This window comes from Gallinula chloropus, assembly GCF_964237585.1.
Source record: "Gallinula chloropus genome assembly, chromosome: 1".
NCBI lineage: Eukaryota > Metazoa > Chordata > Aves > Gruiformes > Rallidae > Gallinula > Gallinula chloropus.
This window is the reverse complement of record NC_140085.1, coordinates 215697565-215723219: the sequence shown is the minus strand read 5'-3', so window position 1 is coordinate 215723219 and position 25655 is coordinate 215697565. Positions and strand designations below refer to the sequence as shown.

Below are 25655 nucleotides of genomic sequence, written 5' to 3'. Positions count from 1 at the left end.
CCCACCAGCCCACCGGCGTGCAGCCCCCGGGGATGGGCTGTGTCACAGGCTCCCCGGCCGGGGGTCCGGAGGGGCCACGCTGTGCAGTGCAAGGCGCAGCCCTGGGACGGCCGGAGCCGCCCTGCCCCACGGCACCATCGCCCACGCCGGCCCTCGGCGGCCCCAGCTCCGGCCGGGAAATGGCAGCGGAGAACAAAGGCGGCTTGTGGCGGGTGCCGGGTCTCTGCCCTTCCTGCAGGAAGGCTCCGGGGCCGGACAAGGGGCCCGTGTGTGCGGCGGCGGGGGCCCTGCCAGGCCCGGCTGGATCCGGCCGCCGGCCAGCACGTGCCGGCAGCCCGCGGGCGCTGGCGAGGGGGTGGCGAGTGCGGCCGGGCAGCCGGAGCTGCGGCCGGGCGCTCGCTGCGGTCAGCAGCCTCAGCGCTCAGCCAGCTGAAGGACACAGGGTCCCCCCGGACCCCCCAGGACACCCAGCCCCCCGGTAACAGGGCTCTGGCTGCTGCCTGCAGCTCTTGAGTGGGGCAGGATGGGGCAGAGCCCGAGCTAGGGTGGCAAAGGGGCTCCCAGGGACAGGACCTGCCTCTACAGCCCCCTGTGCCCATCCCTGCCATGTCCCCATCCTCAATGTCCCCCTTCCCATCCCGTGCCACATCCCCACGATGTCCCCATTCCTATCCCTTGCAATATCTCCAGGGTCCCCAGAGGGGAACTCGGTGCTGCCCCTGAGGGGACATGGGGGCAGCTAGGTGTCAGGGCTGGCCATGGCAGGGGCACCCTGGCCTTCCCCGGGCACAGCCCCCCCCCCCAGGGCAGAGACCACCCCCACCAAGGTGGTGGCAAGGCCACCAGCACCCTCAGCTCAGCCCTGGCAGCATGAGGGGTCCTGGCCTCACTTGGGGGGGCCACCGTGTCACCCAGGGGTGGCTGCAAGGGTGTCCCCGTGCCTGGGGAAGGTGGGTGCATGTGGGAGAGCACAGGAGACAGGGAGCCTGGGCAGGTCTCTTTATTTAAGAAGAAGCAACTCGGGGAGCAGCTGGTTACAGGCGAGTCCCACTGCCCTGCAGAGCCCCGGCCAGCACGGGAACACACTCCTCCATCAGCGCCGGCTCTGCTCTCTCCAGGGCTGGACTACCCTGCTGCCATCCCTGGCGAGCCAGCCATGCCACACCAGGCTGTGCTTGCCATAAACACCCACCTGGGAGACCCCCAGTGCAGCCACCGGGACCCTGCGGCAGGACGTGGCCATGCCAGTGGGATGCTCGGAGGGGGCTAAGAGCCAGGCATGGCACAGAGAGGCTGAGGAACTTGCCTCACACCCCAGCTGGCACAGGGGAAGGGGCTGGTGGGTCCCCATGGGCTGCTCGGGGTGGGGGTGGAAGGTCCCTGTGGGGTGCTCAGGGCGGGGGGGAGTTCAGCCACCCTGGGTACCCCCTTCTCAGGAAGCGTTGCTCGGTGCTGGGACCGGAGAGGCATCACCCAAAAGCGAACGCTGACAGCCAGGGCTGGGATGGGGTCCCGCAGGGCTGGGGGAGCCCCGCTGCCCCCGGGGCAGATGGCCAGTTAGTGCAAACGAGGTCGGTATTATTAAAGCTGGTGGCTTCGGGCTGGTGGCCCCAGTCCCACCACCTCTGGGGGGGGCAGCAAGGCTCAGGGAGGTGTCGGGATGGGCAGGGGGTTCTGGCGGTGCCGGGCAGTGTCTTGGGGGGTGTCGGGGCCGGGGCAGGATCGTCTCTTGCTGGTTGCCGCAGCCCCGTCACAAGAGGACACAGGGCTTCTTGGGCTTGGCTGGGACGGGGTTGAGCACGGCCCTCACCGCCTCGGTGAAGACATCCTTGATGCCCTCCTGGTTGAGCGCCGAGCACTCCAGGTACTTGACGGCGCGGATCTGCTTGGAGAGGCTGATGCCTTGCTGGGTGGTGATGGGCACCTGATTCTGCTCCTTAAGCCGCTTCATGGTCTCAGGGTTGTTTCTCAGATCCTTCTTGGTGCCGACGAGGAGGATGGGCACGCTGGGGCAGTGGTGGCACACCTCTGGGTACCACTTGTGCTTGACGTTCTCATAGGAGGGAGGGCTGGCGATGGAGAAGCAGATGATGAAGACGTTGGTCTGGGGGTAGGAAAGTGTCCGGAGGCGGTCGTACTCCTCCTGGCCGGCCGTGTCCCACAGGTTTAAGTTAATAGTCCTGCCATCCACCGTGTTCTGGGCACTGTAGTTGTCGAAGACAGTGGGGATGTACTCCTTGGGAAAGGCGTTGGTGGTGTAGCAGATGAGCAGGCAGGTCTTCCCCACCGCCCCGTCGCCCACCACCACGCACTTGATGCTCTGCATCCCCTCGGCTCACTGTCCCTCGCGTCCCCCTTCAGCAGCCTGCGGGAGAGGAGAGAGGTCAGGGGAGGGGGATGCGCTGGGGATGGGGGTCACTGCGGCCCCCCCCCACTCCAACATGCTGAGGGGGTGAGGAGGGGAGGTCACACTCAGCTGCTCCTCCAGCCCAAAGCCTGGATGAACTATTCTATGATCCCCTGGCAGCCCCCATGGTGTGCAGCAGTCCAGACCCGCCCCCGACGGGGAGCTGCAGCCCCTGACCCAGGGCATACGTGTGTGCCACCATGGTTGCCAAACACAGGGACCGTGTCCTCTCCAGGACAGTGCTCCCCGGACAGCCAGGCTGCCGCAGCACCCTGTGCCGTGCTGTGCCATGCCCTGCCTGCAGCCCAGCATGCAATGGTGGGCAGGAGGGGATGCAGCCAGGGGCAGATCTGGGCTGGGGGAGCCGTGGGCTGCCACTGCGCACCGGTGCCGCACACACCACGCAGGGCAGAGCCAGGTCTGGTGCCAGAGCAGGGCTGGAGAGCAGCCCTGGCGCGGCCCTTCGGGCTGATGTCCGCTCCAGCAGCTGTGTTTATCCCCAGGCCCGGCACGCATTTCCCTGTTTGCCTTCCTCGGGTTCCCTCTGCAATTGCCATTAAGGGCTGCATCCTGCTCCCCTTCCTGCTGCGGGCTGGAGCCCGGCCGAGGCGTGGGGCACTGCACGGTGGTGGGGCGGGAGGGTGCCCGTCCGCGGGGCCAGGCTGGGGCCCACAGCCCCCTTCCCTGGTGGGGTCCGGCCATTGACGCAGCGGCTCAGGATTTATCACTGCCGGAGGGTTATCACGGCCGGGCAGCGGCTCACGTGCCGCAGTGATGGGGACGGAGCAGAAGCACTGGGGATGCTGCACTGGCCCAGAGCACCAGTCTGGGGGCACAGGCCCCTTCCTCAGAGCGGCAGGGCCTGGCTGGAGAAGGGAGAAGGGGCTCGGCCCCCCGTCCAAGCCCCTTCCAGGCCAGACCCTGCCCCCTCGGATGGGGAAGTCGCTCTTCCTCTTCCCGCCCTGACACCCGGCTTCCTGCCCACAGTGGGGCCGGGTGCGCTGTGACCCCCGCCCTGCCTGGCACCCTGCCTGAAAGCTGCACCCCTGTGGAGGGGCAAGACAAGCGGGACTTGGCCCGAACCCCCACCGAGGTCACCCAGCAGGGTTATGCCTCAGTTTCCCCACTGCAAAAGCGCTTCCCCAGCAGAGACGGGGGATCCCCGGCTCTCCAGCCTGTGAGCGCAGCTGCAGCAGCAGCAGGCCCATGGCAGGCAGCCCTGGCCGCAGCAGGAAGGCAGCTGGCCGCAGCAGCAGCGCCGGGGCTGCTCGCACAGCGTGGGATCCCGGACGGGTCACACGCGCACGCCCAGCCCTTGGCCTCAGGTTTCTCCTCGTTTCAGTGGCAAGCGCAGCCAGAAGGGTTCCCTCCCTCCAGGGGCTGGGGCCTCAGCAGTGGTGCAGGCTGGCAGCAGCAGGCAGTGAGATCCCGGTGGGGTCTGCGGTGCCTGGAGCTACGGTGGGGGGGTCAGGGTGGTGGGAGAAGGGGCGAGGGGCAGCAGCAGGGTGATGGGTGCAGGATTGGGGTGTTGGGCTCCAGAGCTGGGTGGTGGGAGACCTGTCTCTCAGGGCTGTGCAAGGATGCTGCCCCCTCACTCCTCTCCCCGCTCCCCAGCACCCCTGCCCCACTGCATCGTGCCTGAACATCGGCCGGGCACCTGTGGGACCATGTGTGTGCAGCAGGGCCATGGCACCCCACACCTCCCCTGCCCCTCCGAGCTGCAGCACTCCATCACTTTGCCCAGGGCTGGGGGTACGGGGTAAGGGGTACCCCGGGGCAGCCCCCAGAGCAGCACGTGGCCACTGTTGCATCACGGCAGGGGCCTGGCTGGCGCGGTTGGGGCCTGGCTGGCCTGGTTTCTGCCTGTTTCCCCCTGCTGCTGTCCACGAGGCTGGGGGGCACAGGCATCCCCCTGTCCTGCTCCCCTACAGGCAGCTGGCCACATGGGTTTGGCTTTTCCTTCCTGGTGAGTCCAGGCTGAAGAAGAACATCCGTCTGTCCGTCTGTCCTTCAGATGTACGTTCCTCATGCTCCCAGCCAGGTGCTGCGGGGGCTGAACCCAGCCAAAATAAACCCAACCCGGGCAAGACCAACATCTTTGTACATCCCAGCCTTTGATTTTCTTTGCAAATCCACCCCCAGGGTGGCTGGGGAGCAGCCCTGTCCCCAGGGACGCCATGGGGCAGGGCGGGAGGTGCACCGAGCAGCACTGGGCTCAGCTGGGCAGGGGGCAGGAGAATGAGGTGGGGGGAGCAAGCAGCAGGTTTAGAACCCCCCCAAACCCAGGGGTGCAGAAGCTGCAAAGTGTGGGTACAGCGTCCCCAACACAGGGTGTCACTGGGGGGTCCCAGCCAGGGGGTGCAGGATGAGATAGGTGGGGAGGGCAGGAGGTGGAGGGGTCCTGGGGGGGCAAGGGGCAGCACCCAGCAGCAGGAGCCACCCCGAGGTATCACTGCACCCAGGGGTGCTCTGTGAGCCCCCAGTGAGGCACGCAGGCCCCTTGGGCATCCCAAGGTCAGCGGTGTCCCCAGGGACACCAACCGTGCCAGCCAGGCCCCACAGCTACCTGCATGCTGGGCAGCCATCCTGCAGCACATGGTGGGGCTCGGTGGAGGGTCCCTGCTGCCCCCCAGGCTGGGGTCTCCTGGCTGCGACACAGGGTGTGGGGGGGATCCCCCAGGGTTAAGGGAGCGGATGCTGGGTGCCAACCTGGGTCACCCTGCTGAGCTGGGAAGGAGAGGGGTCCCGCAGCACCCCAAGACCCCAGGTCAGGGGTGTCAGTCTGCTGCTCTGAGAGGCTGCCCGGGCCCCCCAGGGAGTATTGGGGCCCTGGGGACACCCCGCTGGCAGAGCAACCAGATAGACACAGCCAGATCTCATCCCTGCCTGTAAATACCAGGGGAAGGACACGGGTGGAAGAGCTGCTGGATTCCCAGGACAGTGCTGGCAGCAGGACAGACAGACAGGAGCCGGCCCGGGGGGCTCAGGCAAGTTGCCACGGGCAGAAGTGGGGTGTGAGGGACAGCTCTCCTGGGGCATGAGGGGGAAGCAGTGACCCCCCTGCCTGCAGGTCCCCATCCTCTGGGGAGCAGGGTGGCCCCTGAGCACCAGCCAGGGCCCCACAACCACCCCGTGGTGGGACATGACACCATCACAGTCTGGTGGTGGGACTTGGCACACTGGTCACGCTGAGCTCAAGCCTCACACTCCCAGACTGGCTGTGGCCACCCTGGGGTGAGCTGGCACCTGTGGAGCACCCACCCCCATCCCATCCCAGCCCATCCCCGGAAAGGCCCAGGCAGAGTCAGCGGAGCTGCTAAGGAAGGGACAGGGCGCAAGTGGAACCACTCCTGCCCATGGGAGCATCGCTGCTGCAGGGGAATGGGGGCAGTGGGTGGGGGGCAAGGGGCACTTCTCTATGGTTTAGGGCCCCATGGGCTGTGACACAGGCAAGCAGTGAACGTGGGTGCACAAGCCGCCCGTGGAGGGGCCACGGCAAGATCTGGGTGCTGGTGAGGGACTGTGTTGCTCTCGCCATCGCGGCACCGCCAGGTGCGGGGCTGGGGCTGGTGGCACCGCAGACAGAGCCCAGGCACAGCCACCACCCTGCCCGGCAGGGACAGCGGCTTACCCAGAGGGGCTCAGGCAGGTCAGAGCCCCCACAGCAGCCAAAGCCCCGGTGCCAGGGACGGGGCTGTGCTGCCCCCCACCCCAACCCTTCCAGCTGCAGCCCCCAGCCCCAGCCGTCCCTCGGCTGCCCCGGGAGGGTGAAGGGTGTTGCAGGAGACACCCATATCCCCAACTGACAGCTGCATGGGCTCTGTGCCCCCCCCCACAGCCTCCACTGCAAGACACAAGAGAGGAGGTGGGAGCTGTGCGGACGGGGGCCAGGACCCCCCAGCCCTGAACTGGGGGTCACACGGTGGCATCTCTGCGGCTGGAGGTTGCCCACAGTCCCTGCAGCATCCCAACACCGGGGCACCCAGGGTTCCTGCAGCCCCCGGCCCCCAGCCGGGCCAGCCCCCGCCCTCGGCAAGCACAGACTGCCCACCCTGAGGCACTCGGGGGGGATTTGGGGTGCTGGGCAGAGGGCGCGGGCAGGCGAGCGGGGCTGCGGGTGATGCACCGCGACCTCTCCCCCATCACCAGCCCCGGGGACGGGAAAAGCGACTCATCTCTTCAGCAGAAAAGGGAAGCAAAACCCGCGCTCGTCTCTCGCAGGCAGGGCATCCCCCCGCTGGGTTTTTCCGCCGGGGGAGGGAGCGGAGCGGCCGCCCCCATGGGCTCCCCTTCCGCTGCCGGTCCTGCAGCACCCCAACCCGGCCGAGCCAAAGCGTGCGGCGCTGTGTGCCCCAAGCACCCTGCCCCTCACGTACCCCACACCCTGCACCCCACTACCCCACACCCTGCCCCCTGCCCCTCACGTACCCCACACCCTGCACCCCACTACCCCACACCCTGCCCCCTGCCCCTCACGTACCCCACACCCTGCACCCCACTACCCCACACCCTGCACCCTGCCCCTCACGTACCCCACACCCTGCACCCTGCACCCCACTTACCCCACACCCTTCACCCCATGTACCCCACACCCTGCACCCCACGTACCCCACACACTGCACCCTGCACCCCATGTACCCCACACCCTGCACCCTGCGCCCCACATACCCCACACCTTGTGCCCCACATGCTGTGTGGTGAGGCCCACGCTGCACCCTGCCCCATGCGCCCTGCACCCCGCTCCCCACCGCAGGCTCCCCACACCTGGCATCCCACCCCTCACGGGCCAGACATCGGGTCCAGCATGGACAGATAGACAAGCCCAGACAGACGCTGGACAGTGGGGCTAGGGTCAGCGCTGGGATGGCTCCTGCTGCATGGGGAGAGCAGCACAGCACAGCCCCCCCCCCCCCCGCCCCAGAGAGCAGAAAGAGGAAACTAATAAAATCTATAAATACCCCGAGGGACCCTGCGGGCTGAGCACACCGGACGCGCCGTGGGAGCTGGGGGGGGGGGGGCTTCAGCTGCACCGTGGGAGCTGGGGGGCAGCCACGGCTGGGATGCGGTGCTGGTGCAGCTGCCATGGGGCCCCCACCCTGTGGGACGTGTCCCCAGGAGCATGGTCACCGGTACCCCGGCTCTGCCCCGGGGCTCTGCTGGCGCGGCTAAAATAACTCCCATGCTGAGTCGCAGGATTCTGATTTCCCTCATTTTCCAGCTGCTGCGAGCTGGTCGTGACCAATTTCCTCATTTTATTTCCCTCCTGGTGAGCTCGGGCGCCGGGTCCCGCTCTGCCCTCGGCACAGCTGCTCCCTGCCCTCACCCCTGCTCCAGGCGCTGCCCAAGCCAGCAGCACAGGGGGCCCGAGCCGGCTCCAGACCCCCATAGGGTGACGACCCCCCCCCAGCAAACCCCCTCCCCAGCCCAGCAGTGGAGTGGGACCAGCATTGGCCAGGGCTGCTCCTGGTCAGACACAGGATGGACAGAGGGATGATGGAGAGGATGGGCGGACAGATGGACGGATGAGGACATGCTGCTTGACCTCAGCATCGCTTGTCACTCGCACCCACAGCCGAGGCATGGGGTGCTGAGCATACCAGCACGAGGCCGGTTTGGCACCTCTCGACTCCACCAAAGCCCAGGCGTGATGCCTGAGCCCTGCTCCCCACCCACGTGTCGTGCCATCACGCTGACACCCGCGGGCCCGCACCGCTGCTGCCATGAGGGTGCCGGCCCCTGGCACCTCCAGCATCACCAGAAATGCCTGCAGATGCTCCCAGAAACACCTCCCTCTCCCCGGTTACCCGTGCACTATGGTCCCAGCACCAGCCCCGCTGCCCACCCCAGCCAAAAGACCTGCTGGAGCTCAACCCCAGCAGTAGGGGCCGGGCAATGTCCTTCCCGTGTCACCGTCAGCTTCTCCTCGCACCAAGAGCAGTGATCCCAGTGGGACCCCGGCCCCTGCACCCACCCACCGGGCCGTGGCCACACCTTGCCCCTCAGGGGAGATGGTCTCCAGGCACTCAGGCACCCATGGGTGCCCCTGCTCTGCAGCCACAGGCAGCAGGACGGCACCGAGCTAACCTGGGAGCTGGTCCCACGGGCACAGCGCAGCCCCCTGCCCCGCGCCAGGAGGGGCAGCAGGGGAGGGCTCCCCAAAGCCCCTCCGAGGGTGACCCCGAGCCCAGGCGGGTCTCCCGGAAGCCAAGTCGCGGGGCCGCGGCACAGAGTCGCCTTCTGTCCCCGGGGGTGGCCCCGCGGCAAGTGTCCGCCACAGCCAGCCCGGGGCCAGCCCTGCCCCCCGGCTGCGCCCCCGCACCCCGGCACCCCGCGGGCCGGCGCCCCCCGCCCGCGGCAGCACCTCTCCACCCCGCAGCGTGTCGCAACGGGTGTTGCAGCGGGCGTGTGGCGCGACGCGTGTCGTAACGGGCGTGTGGCAAGGTGTGACGGGCGCCGGGCCCGCAGCGGTGCGGGGCGCGGCGGGGGACCCTGCAGCGGGGCTCCTGCGCCGGGCGCCGGGGCAGTGCCGTCGCGGGTCCCCGGGGCCGGTCCTGTCCCCGCTCCGCCCCGGCAGCTGCCGGCCCCGGTCCCGCCGGCAGCTCCGCTACCCCGCGAGCCCCGTTAGCGCCCGTCCCGCTCCGGGACGGTCCCGCTCCCGCCGCACCCGCCCTGGCCCCGGCGGGCGGCTCCTCCCACCGCCCCGACCCGGTCCCGGCCAGGGCTCCCGGCAGCGGGACCCCCGTCCCGCTCCGGGTCCCGTCGGCTGCCCCCGTCCCGGCAGCGGAACCCGCTCTCCCCCCACTCCCCGCTCGCCCGGACGGCGGCCCCCGCCCACCGGAGACCCCGGCCCCGCACTCACCCCGGGGCATGGCGCGGCGGACGCGGGGCTGGAGGAGCAGCGGCGGCGGCAGCAGGAGCAGCAGGAGCGGGAGGAGGAGGAGGAGGAGGAGGAGGAGGAGGAAGTCTGCGGCCGCCTCCTCTCGCCGCCCCGGGCGGTCCCGCGGAGAAACTTCCCCCGCCGCGCCCGGCCCCCGCCCGCCCCGCCGCTTCCTTCCTCGGCCCGGGCCGGGGGCCGGGGCCTTCCCTGCGCCGGGGCGCGGGGCCACGGGGGGGGGTCCTCGGGGGGCATCGCCGCGGGGCCGCCCCGCCCGGAGCGGGGTCCGGCTGCCGCCCGGGGAAGGGACGGGACGGGGCGCGGGGGCGGCGGGACACCGGGGAGGACGTGAGAGCCGGGTGGGGTGCAGGACCCCGGGCCGGGGTGCAGGAGCCCACCCCCTCTCCAGCGCCAGGCTGTGGGGCCGATGCAGGGGCTGTGGCAGGTCCGGGACAGGTCCCCAGAGCCCTGCAGCCCCTGGCCACTTTTGGCTCCAGCCCCTGGGACACGCTGCCCAGGGTGGGGGGCTGGCTCCTGGTGCTGGAGCTGTGCCCCCCCCCCCTCCTAGGACCACCACAGAACAGGGATCTGCAGCACCCCGGGGCCAAGCTGGAAGCAGAGACCCTGCCCTTGGCAGCCGGCCTGCCCCCCTGTGCTGGCACCCACCTGCTCCTGCCTTCCCCCTGCCCTACAGCTGCCTCTGGGCTCGGGTGCAAGTGGTGCTGGATGGCAAGGATGGGGACAGGGATGGGGACAGCAACGGGTGGGGCTAGGTGACTGCCAGCCCAAGGGTGGGGGGATGTATGGGGGGCTGAGGAGGGGGAGACCCCACACGGGCCATTCAGTGCTCCCTGGAGACTCGAGGGGGGAAGGCAGGTGGGGGATCTGGCAGCCCCTGGGGACAGGGACAGTGGGACCAGCTGCTGGGAGGGAACAAAGGCCACGCCACCGCTGCACGCTGAGGGGGAACAGCAGGGTCCCAGGGCTGCTGCAGGGACAGAGCCCCCCAGGCACCCTGCTGGGCCGGGGTCAGAGGAGACCTGGCTGCCCCAAAGGCCCTTGCGAGGGCCAAGCCCCCCAGGCTGGGGTCCCCTCAAGAGCCAGGTTCTCCCAGCAGCCTGGTAGTGCCTGCAGCCCATGAGGGTCACTGGCTGCTGGCTGTGGGGCAGGGGGGAATCAGGGCAGAGACGTGGCTGCTCAGGGTAGAGGCAAGGCTGTCTGGGGAGCAAGTGGGCCTGTCCTGATTCCGGGGACTCTGTGTGCACGGGACGCCTTGCCCACGCCCAGTACCTTCCCCAGGGCTGGGGCTGGACCCAGAACCCTCTGCCTTGCAATATCTGGCAGCTGTCTGTGGCTGGGGCTCCTCTCCTCCATAGCCAGCCCTGGTTTCCATCCCAGGACATGCCACGGCCAGGGCTCCCCGTGCAGCAGCCCCACACCCCTCGGATGCCCCTTGTCCTGCATCACCAGGACAGAGGCGTGGGGCGCTGCCCGGCTGGCAGATGCCTGCTCTGGGGCCAGGGGTGATGATGGCAGTGGGGCTGGAGCGGGAAGGGGGTCTGCTGCCGGGCTGGTGGCCCCGATGCTGTTCTGGGGCTGGATCCGATCCCCGCAGGGCGCGTGGCTCGCAGCCGCAGCGCCCGGGGAACGGGACGCATGGAGCCTTGTCCCCTGACCTCCCGCTCCGCTGGGAGGGCTGGCGGGTCGCGGCACCAGCCCGGCTGGGGTGTTGCAGGCCTTGGGGGTGTCGGAGTGTCACTGTCAGCCCAGGGCTGGCTGACACACGTTCGGGTGTCACCGTGGCTCTGCCCTGGTGCATCGAGGTGCTCCGCCGTGTCGGGATGCTCTGACGAGCCGGGCGCCCCAGTGAACCGGGGTGCTCTGACGGGCCTTCCCCGGGGCTGGAGGCGGTCAGTCGCCGCTGGGGACACCGATCCATCCGCTACACCCGCGCGCCCCGTTGGGCTCCGGCGCCGCGCCCGCCGCCCGCCCACGCCCGGGCAATGCCCACAACGGCCGCCAGAGGCCGCTGCGGCTCAGCGACGGGCGCGGGGAGCCCGGCGGAGGCGGGGACGGAGCGGGAGGGGGCGTGGTCACGCGCCCGCTCCGGATTGGGCGGGCGGCGGCGGCGGGGGGCGGCCCCGCCTCGCGGAGGGTCTCGCGCGGCGGGCGTTGGCTCCGCCCCCTGTCACCGAGCGCGCGGCGGCGGCAGCGGCGCCAGAGTCCCGTGCGCAGCGCGAGCGGAAGAGCCCACCGCGGCGGGGGGGGCCGGTCCGGCAGAGCCCGCCGCCGGGGAAGGTGCGGGAAGGAGCGGCCCGGCGGGGAGAGGCGGCGGCGGAGGGGTTGTCCGGGTAGAGGCCACTGCTTGGGGGGGGGGGGGGACGGGGGGACGGGACCGGGGCTGTCCCGGGAGAGACCACTGCGGGGGGGGGGGGGGGGCAGGGCTATCCCGGGAGAGACCACCGCTGCCTGGGGGGGAGGGGGGGGAGGCTCCCCGGGGCAGACCGCGGCGGGGGGGGGGGGGCGGGCCGGGACCGGGACCATTTCCGGGGGCGGGGGGGGGCCCGGTGGCTGTACCGGAAAGTAACCCGCGGTCCCTCAGCTGGTGGCGGCTGCCGCTGCCCCGGAGCGACCAGCGCCAGCGGCGGGGCCGATGCCGAGGAGGAGCTGACAGCGGCGGGGGAAGCGGACGCGGAAATGGATTTGCGGCCGGGAGTGGCCGTGTGGGTCCTGTGCGGCTTCCTCCTGCAGCAGGGCCGCGCCGAGCGCCCGCCCGGCTCCCACCTGGACGAGACGGCCATCGCAGGTGAGAGGCCCCTCCCGCCCGGCCGCCCCAGCCCCCTCCCCGCCGGCGCCGGCCCGACGCCTCCGCCACCCTCCCGGGCCCGTCGGGGCTGAGCAGCGCCCGGGGGATGCGCCTGGCGCCGCGTTCCCCGCCGGCCGGTCCCTCCGCAGCCGGGGTTGGGCTCCGCGGACCGGCCGCAGCTCCGGTCGGAGCCCCGAGCTCGGCCGGGCGGAGCCGCCGCCGAGCCCGGCCCGGCCCGGCCCGGGAGCCCCCGGCGCTGGGGGGGCTGGAAGCGCCCGGCCCTGCCGGGATGTGTCCGTGTGTCCGTGTGTCCGTGTGTCTGTGTGTCCGTGTGTGCGCGGCCGGTCGCTCCGGGCAGCGCCGGGGCTCGGCCCGGCTCGGCACCGCGTGCCGCCGGTGCGAGCCGGTCCCGCCCGGGCAGGGGCACCGAGGCCCAGCGGCCGGCCAGTCTCCCTCCTCCTCCGCGCCCGCAGCCCCCCAGAAGGAGGAGGGAGCAGCCCGAGCCCCCGGCGCGGCTGTGGGCGCCCCCGGGAGCCGCGCTTGGACGGTCCGTTGCTGCCGGGGCCGGGGGGGAACCGCCGTGGGCACCGGCGGGCGCCGCGTGTCCTTGTGACGGCCCCGAGGTCAGGGCCGCGGGCCCGCTCCAGACAACGAGCTTTAGCTGTCGGCCGCGGGACGGGAGCGCCCGGCCCTGCCCGGCCCTGCCCGCCGCAGCGGCGCGGGGGCTCTGCCCGCCCGCCCGGCGCCCGGCCCAGCCCTGGCCCCGTCGTGCCCTGTGGCGCGGCAGGTGGGGGGCGGGGGGGGGGGTTTGGGAGGTGCAGACTCCAGCTGAAGCTGAGGCAGGGGCGCGGGGCGTCCCGCCGGGGCACGGCAGCGAGTGGAGTGGGGGCGTCGGCACCTGGGCAGCTCTGCACCTTGGTCACCCGCAGCCTGGATCCGCTCCCCAGGGTCCTGCCTGGCTCGGGCTTCCACGGGGGAAACGTGTGGGACGAGGCGGTGAGCGCCCGGGGACCCCGCGGGTGGCCGGGAGGCGCCGTGCTGGGCGCGGGGCTCCTGGGGGGACCCAGCTCACGGAGGGGTCTGGTGAGGGCGGGCGGTGCAGGCGTTGGCGCGCAGGGACGGTGCCGTGGCGCCGCTCGGAAGGCGTTCCGCTTCGTGCGCAGGGCTGGCTGGTGGGAACAGGGCACGTCCCTGGAGCCACCGTATCGGGCAGAGGATCGGGAACTGGGTGTCTGGTTCCTGGGCAGGCAGATTGTTTCGGATTGTTTCATCTCGGTGATTTATGTGGCTTGCTTCTTTTCCCTTTCTTCTTTCCCCTTCCCTCTTAACCCTGGCCTGTGCCAGCTCCTCTCTTAGAAGTTTCTGGTTTGTATTTACATGCCATCTTCAAAGTCCTCAGGCCAGTTTGCATCCAGTCTGCTCCATTAAGGAAACTGGATCTCCGCAGTCCTGATGAAGCAAGGTTTATGCCTCCAAGGAATTTCCAGATGAGTTATTTTTGGAGGCCCTGCAGAAGTGTGGCAGCCCTGGTGATTCAGCTGCTGACTTGCTCTTCTCTGGGAGCGGAGACAGGGCAGGCGGGGAGCCGGCCACAGGCCCGGTCTCCTCTGTAGAAGTGGGCTGCTCCTGGAGAGGTGCCTTTCCTTACCCATGGGCTCTTGCAGCCGGAATGCTCTAGTTCTGGGTTGAAACCCCTGCAGAGCAGCACGTGTGCCCGTGCGGGGCGGTGGGTTGCAAGCTGAAAGCCCAAATGAAGGCGGTCGTCAGGAAGGGGTTTGCTCTGCATGTGGAGCTCATGGCATCTCTGCACTGCATCCCTTGCTGGGGTATCAGCGAGTTTGGGATGCTCCCTGCGCTCTGCTGACACAGCTTGAAGTTAATGTGTCCTCTGAGGTCCCTGGGCCGTGGGCTCTTCAGCAGGCAGAGCTGCCGTGTGCGGATCGGCGCGGTGACTGTCCCAGGCAGCGCCTGACGCTGTCCTGAGGGCTCCCCTGGAAGCGGGGCGGGAGGGCTGCTGGCAGCACGCGTGTCAGCAGAGGTGGGTGTGTGGCCAACGTGGAAAGCGAAAGGGTTTAGTTGTGATGGATTCCTGAAAAGGAAAGGGTGGCTCTCTTTGTTGGTTTTGTTTTGTTTTTCCTCTGACACGGCAGGATTTGAAGGGTGACAGACTTGACAGTGCCTGTCACTTGTCCCTGGCACGGTGACTTCTTTCAGGGAAGTGCTTGCAGGGAGCAGAAGCGTGAGGTTTGGTTTGAGTGGTGTTTGCTGGGTTGCCTGGATTCCTCTGCACGCTCAGGGGATGCAGTGGCGTGCTGTGCTGCTGAGTGTTCGCACGTCTTGCTGATTCCCAGAGGTATTACCTGTTGAATCATAGAATGGCACGGGTTGGAAGGGTCCCCAAGGGTCCCAGAGCCCCAACCCCCTGCCACAGGCAGGGACACCAACCTCCAGGCCTGGAGCTACACAAGGTTGCCCAGGGCCCCAGCCAACCTGGCCTTGAACACCCCCAGGGATGGGGCACCCACCCCTTCTCTGGGCAGCCCCTTCCAGCCCCTCACCACTCTTTCTGTAAAAAACTTCCCCCCATATCTAATCTAAACCTTCCTTCCTTTAGTTTTAACCCATCCCCCTTGTCCTGCCAGTCTCTGCCCTTTTAAAAAGCTGCATCCCCTCCTGTTCATGAAGCGGGTGCTTCTGTCCACGGAGGTGGGATGTAACCCAGGTTTTCTCCTGGCTCTGACTCGTTCCTAGGAAAGTGTTTGTGGTGCCTAATCTGTCTCTTCCTGCCCCTATCAGATGTAAGTCTGGTCGCTGAGCCATTTCTAAGGCCTGGGGATGTGTGTGTGTGTTCTGGAGCTGAGAGGGGACAGCCAGTCTGCAGCTGAGCCCCAGGGGAGCGCAGACCCCAGAGGGGCTCGACCTCCCTGCTGTCCCGGCTGCCTGTCTGTGCCCTGAGCGGTGTCGTGGGGAAGGTGGATGTGCTGACCGTCACCCAGCCGTTATTGTTCTCACCCGATGGCAGTTATTTTTAGCATGAACCTGTCTTGCTGCAGCTTCCAGCCCTGGGGTCCTTCCCCCCCCCCCCTCAAAAAGGGGCAAGAGGAGCTCCTGAGGGAATTGCTACAAACGCTGCTTCAGGGGATCGGTGTTTTCTCTGGGTTGATGTTTTCAGTGGGAGGAGGGCAAGGCAGGCTCTGCTCACCCTTCTGATGGCAGTATCAACGCAGCATTGGGGTTTGGAGCTCTATGATCCTCGGGGTCCCTTCCAACCCGTGCCATTCTGTGATTCTATGATCACCTGGGGTTGCATCAAGTGTTTTGTAAAAGTTTCACATGTGTCACCAGCTGGTTTGGTCCAAAGTTTCATGATTTACTCTCACTAAAACCAGAGAGCTTCCCTGACAGCCTATTTTCCATTAAAGCCCCTTAACTGGTACCAAGGAGGCCCCTGAGCTGTGTGGGTGGGCTCCTGGGTATAAAACAGCCAGGGATCTCCTGGGGAGAGCCCAGAGGAGGGCCAGAGATGCTGAAGGGCCTGGAGCATCTCCCATGTGAGGAAAGGCTGAGGGAGCTGGGGCTGTTCAGCCTGGAGAGAAGAGCCTGAGAGGGAATCTGATCACTGGTTCTCAAGAGCTGAAGGGTGGGACCCAGGGGGCCATGGGCAGCCTCTGCTCAGTGTCTGTGGGGACAGGACAAGGGGCGATGAGCTCAAGTTGGAGCACAGGGAGTTGCCCCCAATGTGGGGAAGAACTTCTTCCCGGTGAGGGTGAGGGAGCCCTGGGACAGGCTGCCCAGGGGGTGTGGAGACTCCTTCTCTGGAGAGATTCCAGCCCTGACCTTTCCTGAGGACCCTTCTTGGGCAGGGGGTGGGACCCCATGGGCTCGGGGGGTCCCTTCCCACCCCTGTGACTCTGTGATTCTATGATCCTCGGTGTTGTGGTGGCACAGGGCAGGGACTGGCATTTATTGAAGCACGGCACAACTGTTCTCCCTCCCTTTCTCATCCTCCCCACGCCTGTTCTCCTGCTTCCCTGCCTCCAGCACAGGCTTCCTGGAGTCTCAGTGTGCTGTTGAGCAGCAGGATTCTTACTGCAGCTGGGGATTCATTCCGTGCCACTGGAACTCAAGTCACTGAGCCAGGCAGGTGGTCTCAAAGGAAAACCCGTCTGTCTGTCCTCAGTTATCACCTTTGCCCAGAGTGCTCTGAGCCTGAGGAGCTTCGTGGGTGTTTAACAAAGCGACTGTGATCGGGTGAGGGTGTGGGGGGGCTGCAACAGCGAGGCTGCGACTGGCGATTTGTTGGAGCGGGGGCAAGCAGAGTTCTGGCTGAGGATGCTGTGTCCAGGTGCTGCAGTGGAGACTCCTGTCCTCCCCATTCCAAGTTGCAGGTTTTGTTTGTTGGAGGGGCTTCCTCTGTCACCCAGCCCCCACCCGGGGAAGGGGACCAGTGCTGGACTTTGTGCTTGTGGTGAGATCTTCTGGGGCCTGCAGAGGACGTGGGCTGGGTGGTGGCTTTGACACTCTGCTCTCTGCAAGGTGGGAACGCAGACGGTGGCTTCTTTATCTACCCGTTTGCATGTGTTCATGGCTGGTTGCTTAGTTAACCAGACGTTATCTTAGTGTGTTTGTTTCATGGTGCTGAAGTTTAGTCACCCACTGCCATGCCAAAATCCATACTTGTCCTCTGATTGCAGCCGCTTTTCCTGGGAAAAGCCTTATCAGTTGAAGTCAGGAGAGCAGCATAAAGTCAGTGCTGGTAAGATACCTTTGATCTGGCTGCTCTCTGCTGTTCATTAAGCTCCCAGAGCTTTGTAGCCAGATCCCTGGTGGGGTTTCACCTCCCTTTTGGGGTGCTGGAAACCTCCAAATCCTCCTGTAACCTGCTTAGGACTGCAGCCTCGAGGAGGCACGCAGTTCTGCGTGTGGGGACTCACCTTCCCTGTGGTAACTCACAACCCTGCCTTTCCCACAGAAACACTTTGTAGGCTTTATCTCCAGGACCAGAAGGAATTTGCTACTGTGCAACTTGCTTCAGGTGCAGTAAATGTGCTGGAGGAAGGTTTGCATGGGCAAGTAGTGGCTCAGGGCTGGGCGCTCACTCGTGGGGCTGGGCACTCAGAAGGAATCTCAGTGGAAGGGAGAAGTAGTTCTGGAGGATACTCAGGAAACTGCTGGGAAGCAGTCGGTGTTCTTGATTGGAAACCTTGGCAGAGTGCAGAGAATGTGTGAGAATGAATCTCCTCTTGAGGAGTCAGGGTTCTGAGACCTGAGCAATTGGGTTTTGATGGTATCCAAGTGCAGCCTCGTAGCAGAGGAGGATGGATGGATGGATGGATGCATGCCAGGGGCTGGCTGGCTGGCTGTGTGCTGGGTGGGGGCTGGCTGTGTGCTGGGACTGGATGGATGCATGCTGGGGCTGGTGGTGCTGCTGGGGCTGTTGGCCACCCCTTGGCTGACTGTTCCCTGTCTTGGCTCAGGAACTTGGAGCGATGCTCAGCTGGATTGGAGAGTGGATTTTTTAATTTCCTTTATTTATTACCTTGAAGAGCAGCCGTCTGCATGCCTGAGGTGCCTCCCAGGCAGCCCTCGGAAACAGGCAGCGTTGCTGGTGGGGCTCACGGTGCCGGAGAGCAGAGGCTGATGGCGGTTGTTGAGCCTTTTTGGCATCTTGGTTGCTTAATCCTCTTTTCTCAGGGCTGCGTCTTCCAACCCCACGTCTTTCCATCTGTGGCTGGGGCCCGGGGCAGCTCTGGCTGTGCCATCACATGCCGTGTGGATCGAGGTGTAACGGGTGGTCCTGGTATGAAGTCCCTCTGGCAACTGTGGCAGATGAATGTTCTTTGTGTCCCGCTCCAGAACATGCCTTTTGGGGGGCCCTTCCTGCAGTGAGGGGGACACATGTCCATACAGGCGGGCAGCCCCGGCAGCAGTCCTCGGGCTGTGCTGTCTCCTGTGGAGGGAATCGAGCTGGAAGTGTGTGGTGAGGCCTCCTGCCACGCTGCCACGCTGCGAGGGCCGTGCTGAAACGGCACCTGCCTCACCTGAAAGGCACCTGAAGCGCAGTTTGTGTTTGGCTCGTGGTGTATATTGGTCATCATAATTAGCTCATTCTGCGTGCTCTCCCTTTCCTCCAGGCAGGCGACAGATGTCTGTCTGTCTGGCACATGCTGGGCCTTAGGTAGATACCGCAGGGGATCTGCGTTACCGTGCTGGGAGTTTTAGGTCTGCCTACTGAGGTTTTTGGTGAGGGAAGTGGAAGGGCATTCTGGTTTGTCCTTTGAGAGAGCGTGCGTGGGGTTGAAAAGCAGCAGCCTTCCCTGGGGTCATCCCTCCGCTCCAGAAAGTCCTTTCTGCTCCTTCAGCCGCTGACGAGGCACCAGCGGTGGCACTCGTCCTGGGTTCAGCGCCCAGCCTGCTCGCCCCGTTGGTTCTGCTCACCCAGGCTGTTGCTGCCTCCAGCTCCTTGGAGGTAACTGACCGCGTGTTTGAGTTCTTTTGCACGAAGAAGGAAACTCCAGGGCGGGCAGAGCAGACTGGAGACTGGGGTGCTGTGGTTCATACTGGGGCAGCGCTGGGTTCCTGCTGGATGAAGCCCTCTTGTTCTGGTGTATATGTTTTCCTGGGCATCCCGGCTGTGTTGGGCCACACTCTGGGTACTGGTGCAGGGACACGGTACCCGAGCAGCTCTTTGGGTGCAGGTCTGCAGCAGGCAGACCCTCCAGGCTGTAGAGGGAGGTTCAGTCACCCTTTGTCACATCATAGCTGAGGGCTGTTAATGACCTGGCTTTTTGGCATCCCTTGTGCCCTCCCCTGTTGCGGAGGGCAGCCTTCACAGCCCTCTGTCCCCCACCACCTGCCCTGGGGACTTTAATTTGTGGCTAGAGCTCCAGAGAAGTTCTGTGCACGCGTGGGCACCGGCCGCCTCGCTGACCCATCTGTCTGTGTGATGGGATCCAAGTGGGTCTCCCCAGCAGGCTTTAATTTTGCTGTTACCTTCGTTTTAATCAGCCCCCGCAGTCCTGCCTGATTAATTTCCTGGCGCTGCCAGAACTCGGGTTCATTTCTCAGCGGCTGATGCTGGTCCTCAGGCAAGTGTCGCTGACGGACTCTAATGAAAGCTGCTGCTCCGTTACTCCTGCAGCGTGTGTGAGCCTTGAGAAGCTTCTGCCTCAGACCGGGAGTGTCTGCCAGCGTGGCCTGGGCACCGGGGTGGGCATGTTGCTGGTGTATGGTTCCTCTAGTTTATAAACCAAAACAAACCCCAGCCCCTGGGCACTGCAGTGGGGTCGGTGCTGAGGTGAGGCTTTCGGTGCCGTCCCTGCCACAGAGCTGCGTGATAACGGGGCCGTGGCCCAGTTGCAGCACTGGTTTTACTGGCAGGCGCAGGAGGAGGCACCCGCCTCGCCGGGCGATGGGAAGGTTGTGGGAGGAGCAGGAGGAAGTCATTAAGATAACCCTGGGTGGCTGTGCACTTGGATTGTCTGTGCCTGCTTGTTTTATCTTCGTGAAACAGCACCGGGCTGCTGGCTTGTTTGGATTAGGGAGCTATTTTTAAGTAACCTATTTTTCCCCCTTGGGAGAGGGGTTAGCTTGCTACATGTGGACATCTGTGAGAGCTGATGGGGAACCACTGAACCCGGGGCCTGAGGCTGCCCCTGCCCGGCAGGAACGGGAATGGGGAGGCTCTGCCGTGGGGGATCCACAGAGCCCCTGCTGAGCAGCGAGCTCTCCGTGGATTGAATCGTGCCGTCCCTTCACCTTCTTCAGAGCTGGGAGATGCCAGGTGGCTTCACGGGTCCCAGCCGGCCTCCGGGAAGCGGAAGCAGTGGAATAGGAAGCGGTGATGTTTGTTAACAAACAGACTCTCATGCCACGTGTGTTGCAAGAAAGGACATTATGTCTGTACCTAGGGATTTCTTACATCTTTTTCCCCCCAAGGGCTGAGTTTTTAGGGTCAGTTTAATTCATTCCTTCGTGGTTTGAGCTCCGGTGCCTGAAACTCTGCTTCTCCGAGGACAGAAACCTAATAAACAGGAGAACTTGAAGAATGTTCCTCGTCCGAGTTACAGATGAACAGCTCGCTTGTTTGCACAGCCTGCCCCGTGCTCCTGAGCAAAGCTTTGTGTGGCAGGAGAGGGAGAAATAATTGGGGATTAAAGCTCCCAAGCAGAGTGTGTGTTTCGGTCTGTACGCGTGCCAGCGCAGAATTAATGTGTGGGTAAGCCAGGGAAGAAGGGGGGGGGGGGATGTTTTTTCCCTTGACACAGGATTAAACTTTTTTTTTTCTCTTTCTGAAGGGGGAGAAGTGATTTCTGGAAATCTTCTGTCCCAAGTACCTGCTGCTTTGAACACTGCCTGGGTGGGTTTTGTTCTGGCTGCTGGGTGGTTTTCAGGCAAAGATCAGAGTGTGTCACCGTGTGCTCCTTCCTGAGGAGATGGTGGGTCTGGGAGGGTAACCCCAGAGCAGTCAGCCCTCCTCACCCCTTAACCCCACGGCCGCTGTTGCTGCTCACTGCTGAAGGAAGAGCAGCAGAGTTCAGGGTGTGCAGGGTCTCGGGCAGCCCTGGAGCTTGCCCTGCATCTCAGTGTCTCCAGCCAGGGCAGGGTCTGTCAGCAGCGGCAGCTTTAAGCTTGTAGGAAGGGAGGGGGTTGGGAATAAGGCATCTGTGGGAAAGTGGGTGTCTAAAGATCATCTCTGAGTGTCTGGTAGAGGACAGAGCGATCTGGTGCTGTCTGTTGTTATTTCACGGTGTGTCTGTTCCTCAGAATACAAAACGAGGAGCAGAAGAGGATTGTGTGTGTTGTAAAACCAGTGGGAAGGGTCTGAAAGGCACTTGTCTGTGCCCGTGCTCTTAGCTGCAGGATTTGTGACCCCCTGCACGCCCAGCTGCCCCCCTGCACAGGAGGACACGGGCCAGTGTCCCCTGGAGAAGCCCCAGCACCATAAACCAGGACGGAGGCACAAACACTTTGCAACTTGGTGAGACTGGAGGGGTTTGGTGGTGTAGGGTTGTGCTGGGCTCTGCCAGAGCAGCCCCTGGCCCTGCTCTGCAGCACAAGCCAACAGGCTCGGAGGGCAAGCATGGCTTTTTAGGTTCAGATGCTGTTTCTGTCAGCCAGGCTGCATGGTGGGGAACCCTGGGATGGCTTTGGCTGGGGGTCCCCAGAGGTTGCTGGGAAGATGAAGAGGTTCCTGATCCTCTGTCAGTGGTCACAGCTCAGAGCAGGACTTCAGGAAGCAGCTTTAGGAAGAGTCGTTTAATTAAGTGGTGTCCGGGAGGGCCCCTGAATACACAAGGAAATGCTCCAGAAGGAGGGAAACTGGGGAGTGTGAAAAACACAGGTGCTGACCTGTGGGGATTGTGATGGCAGCATGCCCGGTGGGCAGCGGGACCTCTCAGGATGGGGTGGGGACAGCAATGGGTGCTGCCTTCATCCCCACCTCAGGTGCTGTCCTGGCTCTGGCAGAGCACAGAGCTGCTGGGGCCACTGCACAATGGCTGGAAACTGGAGGGCGCAGCTGCTTCCAGTGCTGCAGTGTGTGCCCACCCGTGTGTGCCACCCGTGTGTGACTTCCTTCCGCCCTTGCCGAAACTGCTCCCAGAGGCTCCTGGGCGCGGTGGAGCGACCGATGGGTTTGATAGCATCACACAAACCTTGGGAAATCGCCCAGCCATCCAAAAAGCTCTCAGAGAGCAGGGAGGCTTCTGCAGCTGCAGGGCTCGGGGGTCTCTCCCTGCAGCCAGGGGGACACGGAGCACCGCAGCTGCCATGCGTCCTGTGCCGTGCTGGGGGTTGTGCTGCTGTTGTGGGCTGTGTGTCCCCTCAAGACTTGCCCTCTGTGTTTTCTACATGAGCAGGCTTTCCTGTTGGCCTTTGTGGCCTTAAACAAGAGGAGAGGTGGGAGGGGGTGTTTGGGACACTGGGTGCATGTCTCCACTCCGCACGCCGCAGGATGAGCTCCTCAGGCGTTTGTCTTGCAGCTCTTGGGATGGTGCGGGGGTGGGAATCTCTCAGCTTTTCTCCTGACTCTTTATTGCCCCCACCCTCCTTCTTGGGAAGGGAGAAATGCTGATTTGTGGCCCTGTGACTAAGGGTGAGGCTCAGCCCTTTGAGTCTGTTACTTAGAAGTTGTATCTTGATCTAAGATTGCTCTTGATCAAGACCTTGACGACTCTGTGCCGTCACCGCAGAGACGAGTGTCTTTGGACGGTTGTTCCAGCCGGCTGTGCTGGATGGGAGCTGCTGTCGGGAGAGGCCTGCTCCCTTCCCTGGGGTACAGAGGTGCTGGAGCAGCCGTCCCGTTGCAGAGCTGCCGAGTTCTGACGCCGCCGGAGCTGCGGCACTGCGAGTTGGCGTGGGGAGGCGGCTGGCTCTGGGTCCTGCAGCCTGCCCCAGCTCGCTGTTTGCTTGAGCGTTACCGTGCGGGTGAGTTGTCCAGCTGGCGTGGTTTTCAGCTCGTGGCTATTTTCAGCCGCTCGGCCTAACAAGGTGAAATGTTTGAGATGCTTTTCCGCTCCCTGTGACGGGTGGTGGGGAGGCAGAGCCTGACCCTGCCGGCCCCGCACCGGGAGCCGCTCTCTTGGGCAGATTTGGCTGCCCTCTGGCCTGGCCTGTGTGCTCCCCTCAGTCAGGTCTTTTCCAAGAGCAACAGTCTGTCTCTGCACAGACATCCTGAGCCCCAGGTCCTGGTGCTGTGGTCGCCTGGTCACCCCCAGGGAGGCTGAGACTGGGAGCGCTGGGAGGGTCTGGCAGCTCGGTGGGATCCGGCTTTGCCGGGCTCTATGTGGGAGAAGCAGCAGGAAAGGCTGGCTGTAACCACGTGTCGTGGGCTGTGTCTGTCCAGAGCATCTGCGTGGAGTGGGGCTTGCCCCAGGCACCAGGGGACCAGAGGTTTCACCTCTCCTCTTCCTCCTCCCAGCTGCAGCGGTGCAGGGTGTTCACTCTCACTTTGGGGCTGGGAGCAGTGCTCAGGCTGCCCTTCACTCAGGTGGTTAAACCAAACCCAGCTCTTGCTCCTTGTTAAAGCCCAGGCAGGACCTGCGAACCAAGGTGGTTTCTCTCCCCCATCTCCCAAACAACTGCACCGGGACGTCGCTTCAGACCCCTTGGAGTTCCTCGCGGTCCCTAGTAGATTCATTTACCCCCACATGGGATGTGGAAGTGTGAGTCTTCCTGTTTCAGATGAGGGATTAGAGTGCAGAGATGGCACTGCCGGACAGAGGGGACTTGAGCCCTCTCACAAATGTCAGCTTGGTGGCCCAGTCTGCAGGACATCCATCATCTCCTGGGCATGAGTGAGATGTGATTCTAACAGGGAACTCTGCTGAGACCTGCATTGGCTTGTGAAGTAAATCCAGCACCTTGATGTGAATCTGTTCATCTGCTGGCTCGGAGCCTCTCCCACCCTGTTGGAAACGGGTCCGGGTGGGAAGCGGCTGGTGTTTGAGAACAAACTGCAATGAGCTGCTGCTCCGCCAGTGTCTCTTCCTGGAGGCTGCAGCTCCTGGCACGGGGCATCCTGGGCCTGGTCTGTGTGTGCTGAGCTGGAAACAGATCCTGGTGGTGGGTGCCCCGTCCCTGGGGGTGTTCAAGGCCAGGTTGGCTGGGGCCCTGGGCAACCTTGTGTAGCTCCAGGCCTGGAGGTTGGTGTCCCTGCCTGTGGCAGGGGGTTGGGGCTCTGGGACCATTGGGGACCCTTCCAACCCAGACCAGTCTGATTCTATGAACAAAAGCAGGCTGCTTGGTCAGCCAAACTCTGGCTGTGCAGGCGGGGTGAGGTTTGCTTTGGGTGTGAAGGTGCGTTGGCCAGCAAGGACACTGGGATTGCTGGAGGCTCGTTCTGACTGATGAAGTGGTTGGCCTGTCCCTCTGGGATGCAAATTTCTGAGGGGGATGAATGTTTTGATGGCATTTTGTACCTGTTTTGTTGTTCCTTTGTACAAAGAGGGTGGCAGGTTGGGGTGTTGCAGAGCTGGGCAGCCCGAGCGTCTGCCGACGGGTGCATTAGGTGTGTACCCACGGAGGTACAGCCCTGCTGCCACGTCCAAGGAAGAAAATCAGCCATTCAGTGCCCCTTCTCATGCAAGTTCTCATCTGTAATAGCCTTAGAGGGTGTGTCTGTGGATGAGAACCACAGGAAGAGCCGACAGCTCGGACCTGTGTCCGCCCACCCTTCCTCCAGTGTGGCAGTGGGGACGCTCCTTGCGCACCGCACGCCTCCGGAGAAGGTCCTGTTCCTCACTCGTCCAGACCTGTCTCCTGCTTGTCATGCCAGCCTCAACCAAGATAAAGAACAAATTCCAGAGAAGGGTGACTAATGCAGGAGAGTGCCTTCACTTCGTTACCTTTAATTGCTGCCTCCTTCCAGCACTGTTTATTCAAACCCCAAGCGACCATGTTACCACCATTATAAACCCATTTTACAGCTGTCTTGTCTCCAGTTCCTGTCCCTATGGGCTGGTGCCTGTGGTATTGGTGCCGTCTCCTTGTGACAGCAGCTAAACTCTCCCCAAGCTCCTGAGTGCTTAATGAAGCTTTGCGTGGTTGAGGCGAGCCTGGGAAATGCTCAGAGGCAGCGGGTCCTTGCACCAGCGTACAGCTGTCATAAGGAAGAGGAAGTCTGTGTCTGAAAGAAGCATGAAAAAGGTTTTATTGCTCGACAGGGTCTTTGTGTAAGTGCTGGTGACAGTCCATGAAGGGCTTGGTGAAGAAGGTTGGGAAGAGGCATGGGGAAAGTCACCCAGTAGGAAAGGGAGGTGATGAGCTCGCTGTGCTGAAGAGCCTGTTCCCTCTGCTGATCCTGGAATTAGTGGGAGAGTATCTATTTCCCTATTTAATGAGGTACTAGGACAGAATCAGAGGGGTCCTGGCTCGTGTCCCTGAAACACGGATGTGTTTGTGACGGGGCCTGGCAGAGCGTTTGCTGGTAGCCTCAAAGAATTGTGTTTCCTAACCCTGAGCACAGCCGATGCTGGTTAATGCGTCGCTGTAACCCCGATCCAGGACAGCAGAACAGAAAGAACCCAGCACTAACAGATAAAGCACTAAGATTTTTTCAGCCTGACATTTCCACGTGTTCCTGCTCAGATCGTGGTGCTGCTGCTCCTCTGGTCTCCGCAGAGGCTGGGAGGGCTGCGAGGAGCCACCGCTCGCCAGCGAGGACTTGGAAGCGATGAGGTGTGGGGTAAAGAGCGATTTGTAGGTCATCCTCAAGCGAGCTCCTGTCATCGGATACGAAAAGCAGCTCTTACTTGTCAGCTGAAGGGAGAGAAGAGCAGCCTCAGCCTGCAGACAGCCGGATGTGGGTGCTGTAGCAGCCGGTACAGCTCCTGGCGAGTAAAAGCCGCTGAAATAGGCAGTTGTGCTTTGCTGGAGTTCCCAGCTCAGGTGATGAGTTCAACTGGACGACAAACAGGGAGGTTTATTGAAAGCCTGTGATGGCTAAACTTGATCCCTTGCTCGCTGACTGGGGCTCTGTGAAGTGCCGCTCCTGGGACCGAAGTATCACCAGTGTGTCCAGTGGCAACGGGCCTGTGCTTGTACCGGTCCAGTTTGGTCAGGTGGGG

At 64.1% G+C, this 25655-nt stretch overlaps 2 protein-coding genes across 5 annotated transcripts in view; one reads left to right on the top strand and one right to left on the bottom strand.

The window, feature by feature from the left end:
- Nucleotides 1–990: 990 nt before the first annotated feature.
- RHOG (ras homolog family member G) lies at nt 991–9301 on the bottom strand. The gene is made up of 2 exons (XM_084271699.1): nt 9267–9301; nt 991–2365 (listed from the first exon to the last, which is right to left on the bottom strand). Exon 2 carries the CDS (start codon nt 2324–2326, stop codon nt 1751–1753), a length of 576 nt encoding a protein of 191 aa, XP_084127825.1. The 5' UTR covers nt 2327–2365; nt 9267–9301; the 3' UTR covers nt 991–1750.
- Nucleotides 9302–11481: 2180 nt separating this feature from the next.
- STIM1 (stromal interaction molecule 1) overlaps nt 11482–25655 on the top strand; it is a gene marked incomplete at its 3' end in the record, with an annotated part of 94668 nt that continues 80494 nt past the window's right edge. For all 4 annotated transcript variants that reach the window (XM_084264478.1, XM_084264476.1, XM_084264477.1 and 1 more), the window contains exons 1-2: nt 11482–11579; nt 11884–12087. In XM_084264478.1, the coding sequence (XP_084120604.1) occupies nt 11979–12087 (109 nt within the window). In that variant the 5' untranslated portion in view covers nt 11482–11579; nt 11884–11978. The remainder of the gene's footprint in view (nt 11580–11883; nt 12088–25655) is intronic.

Coding starts and splice junctions, on each gene's coding strand:
- RHOG (XM_084271699.1), bottom strand. CDS start 2,326: ATGCAGAGCATCAAGTGCGTGGTGGTGGGCGACGGGGCGGTGGGGAAG.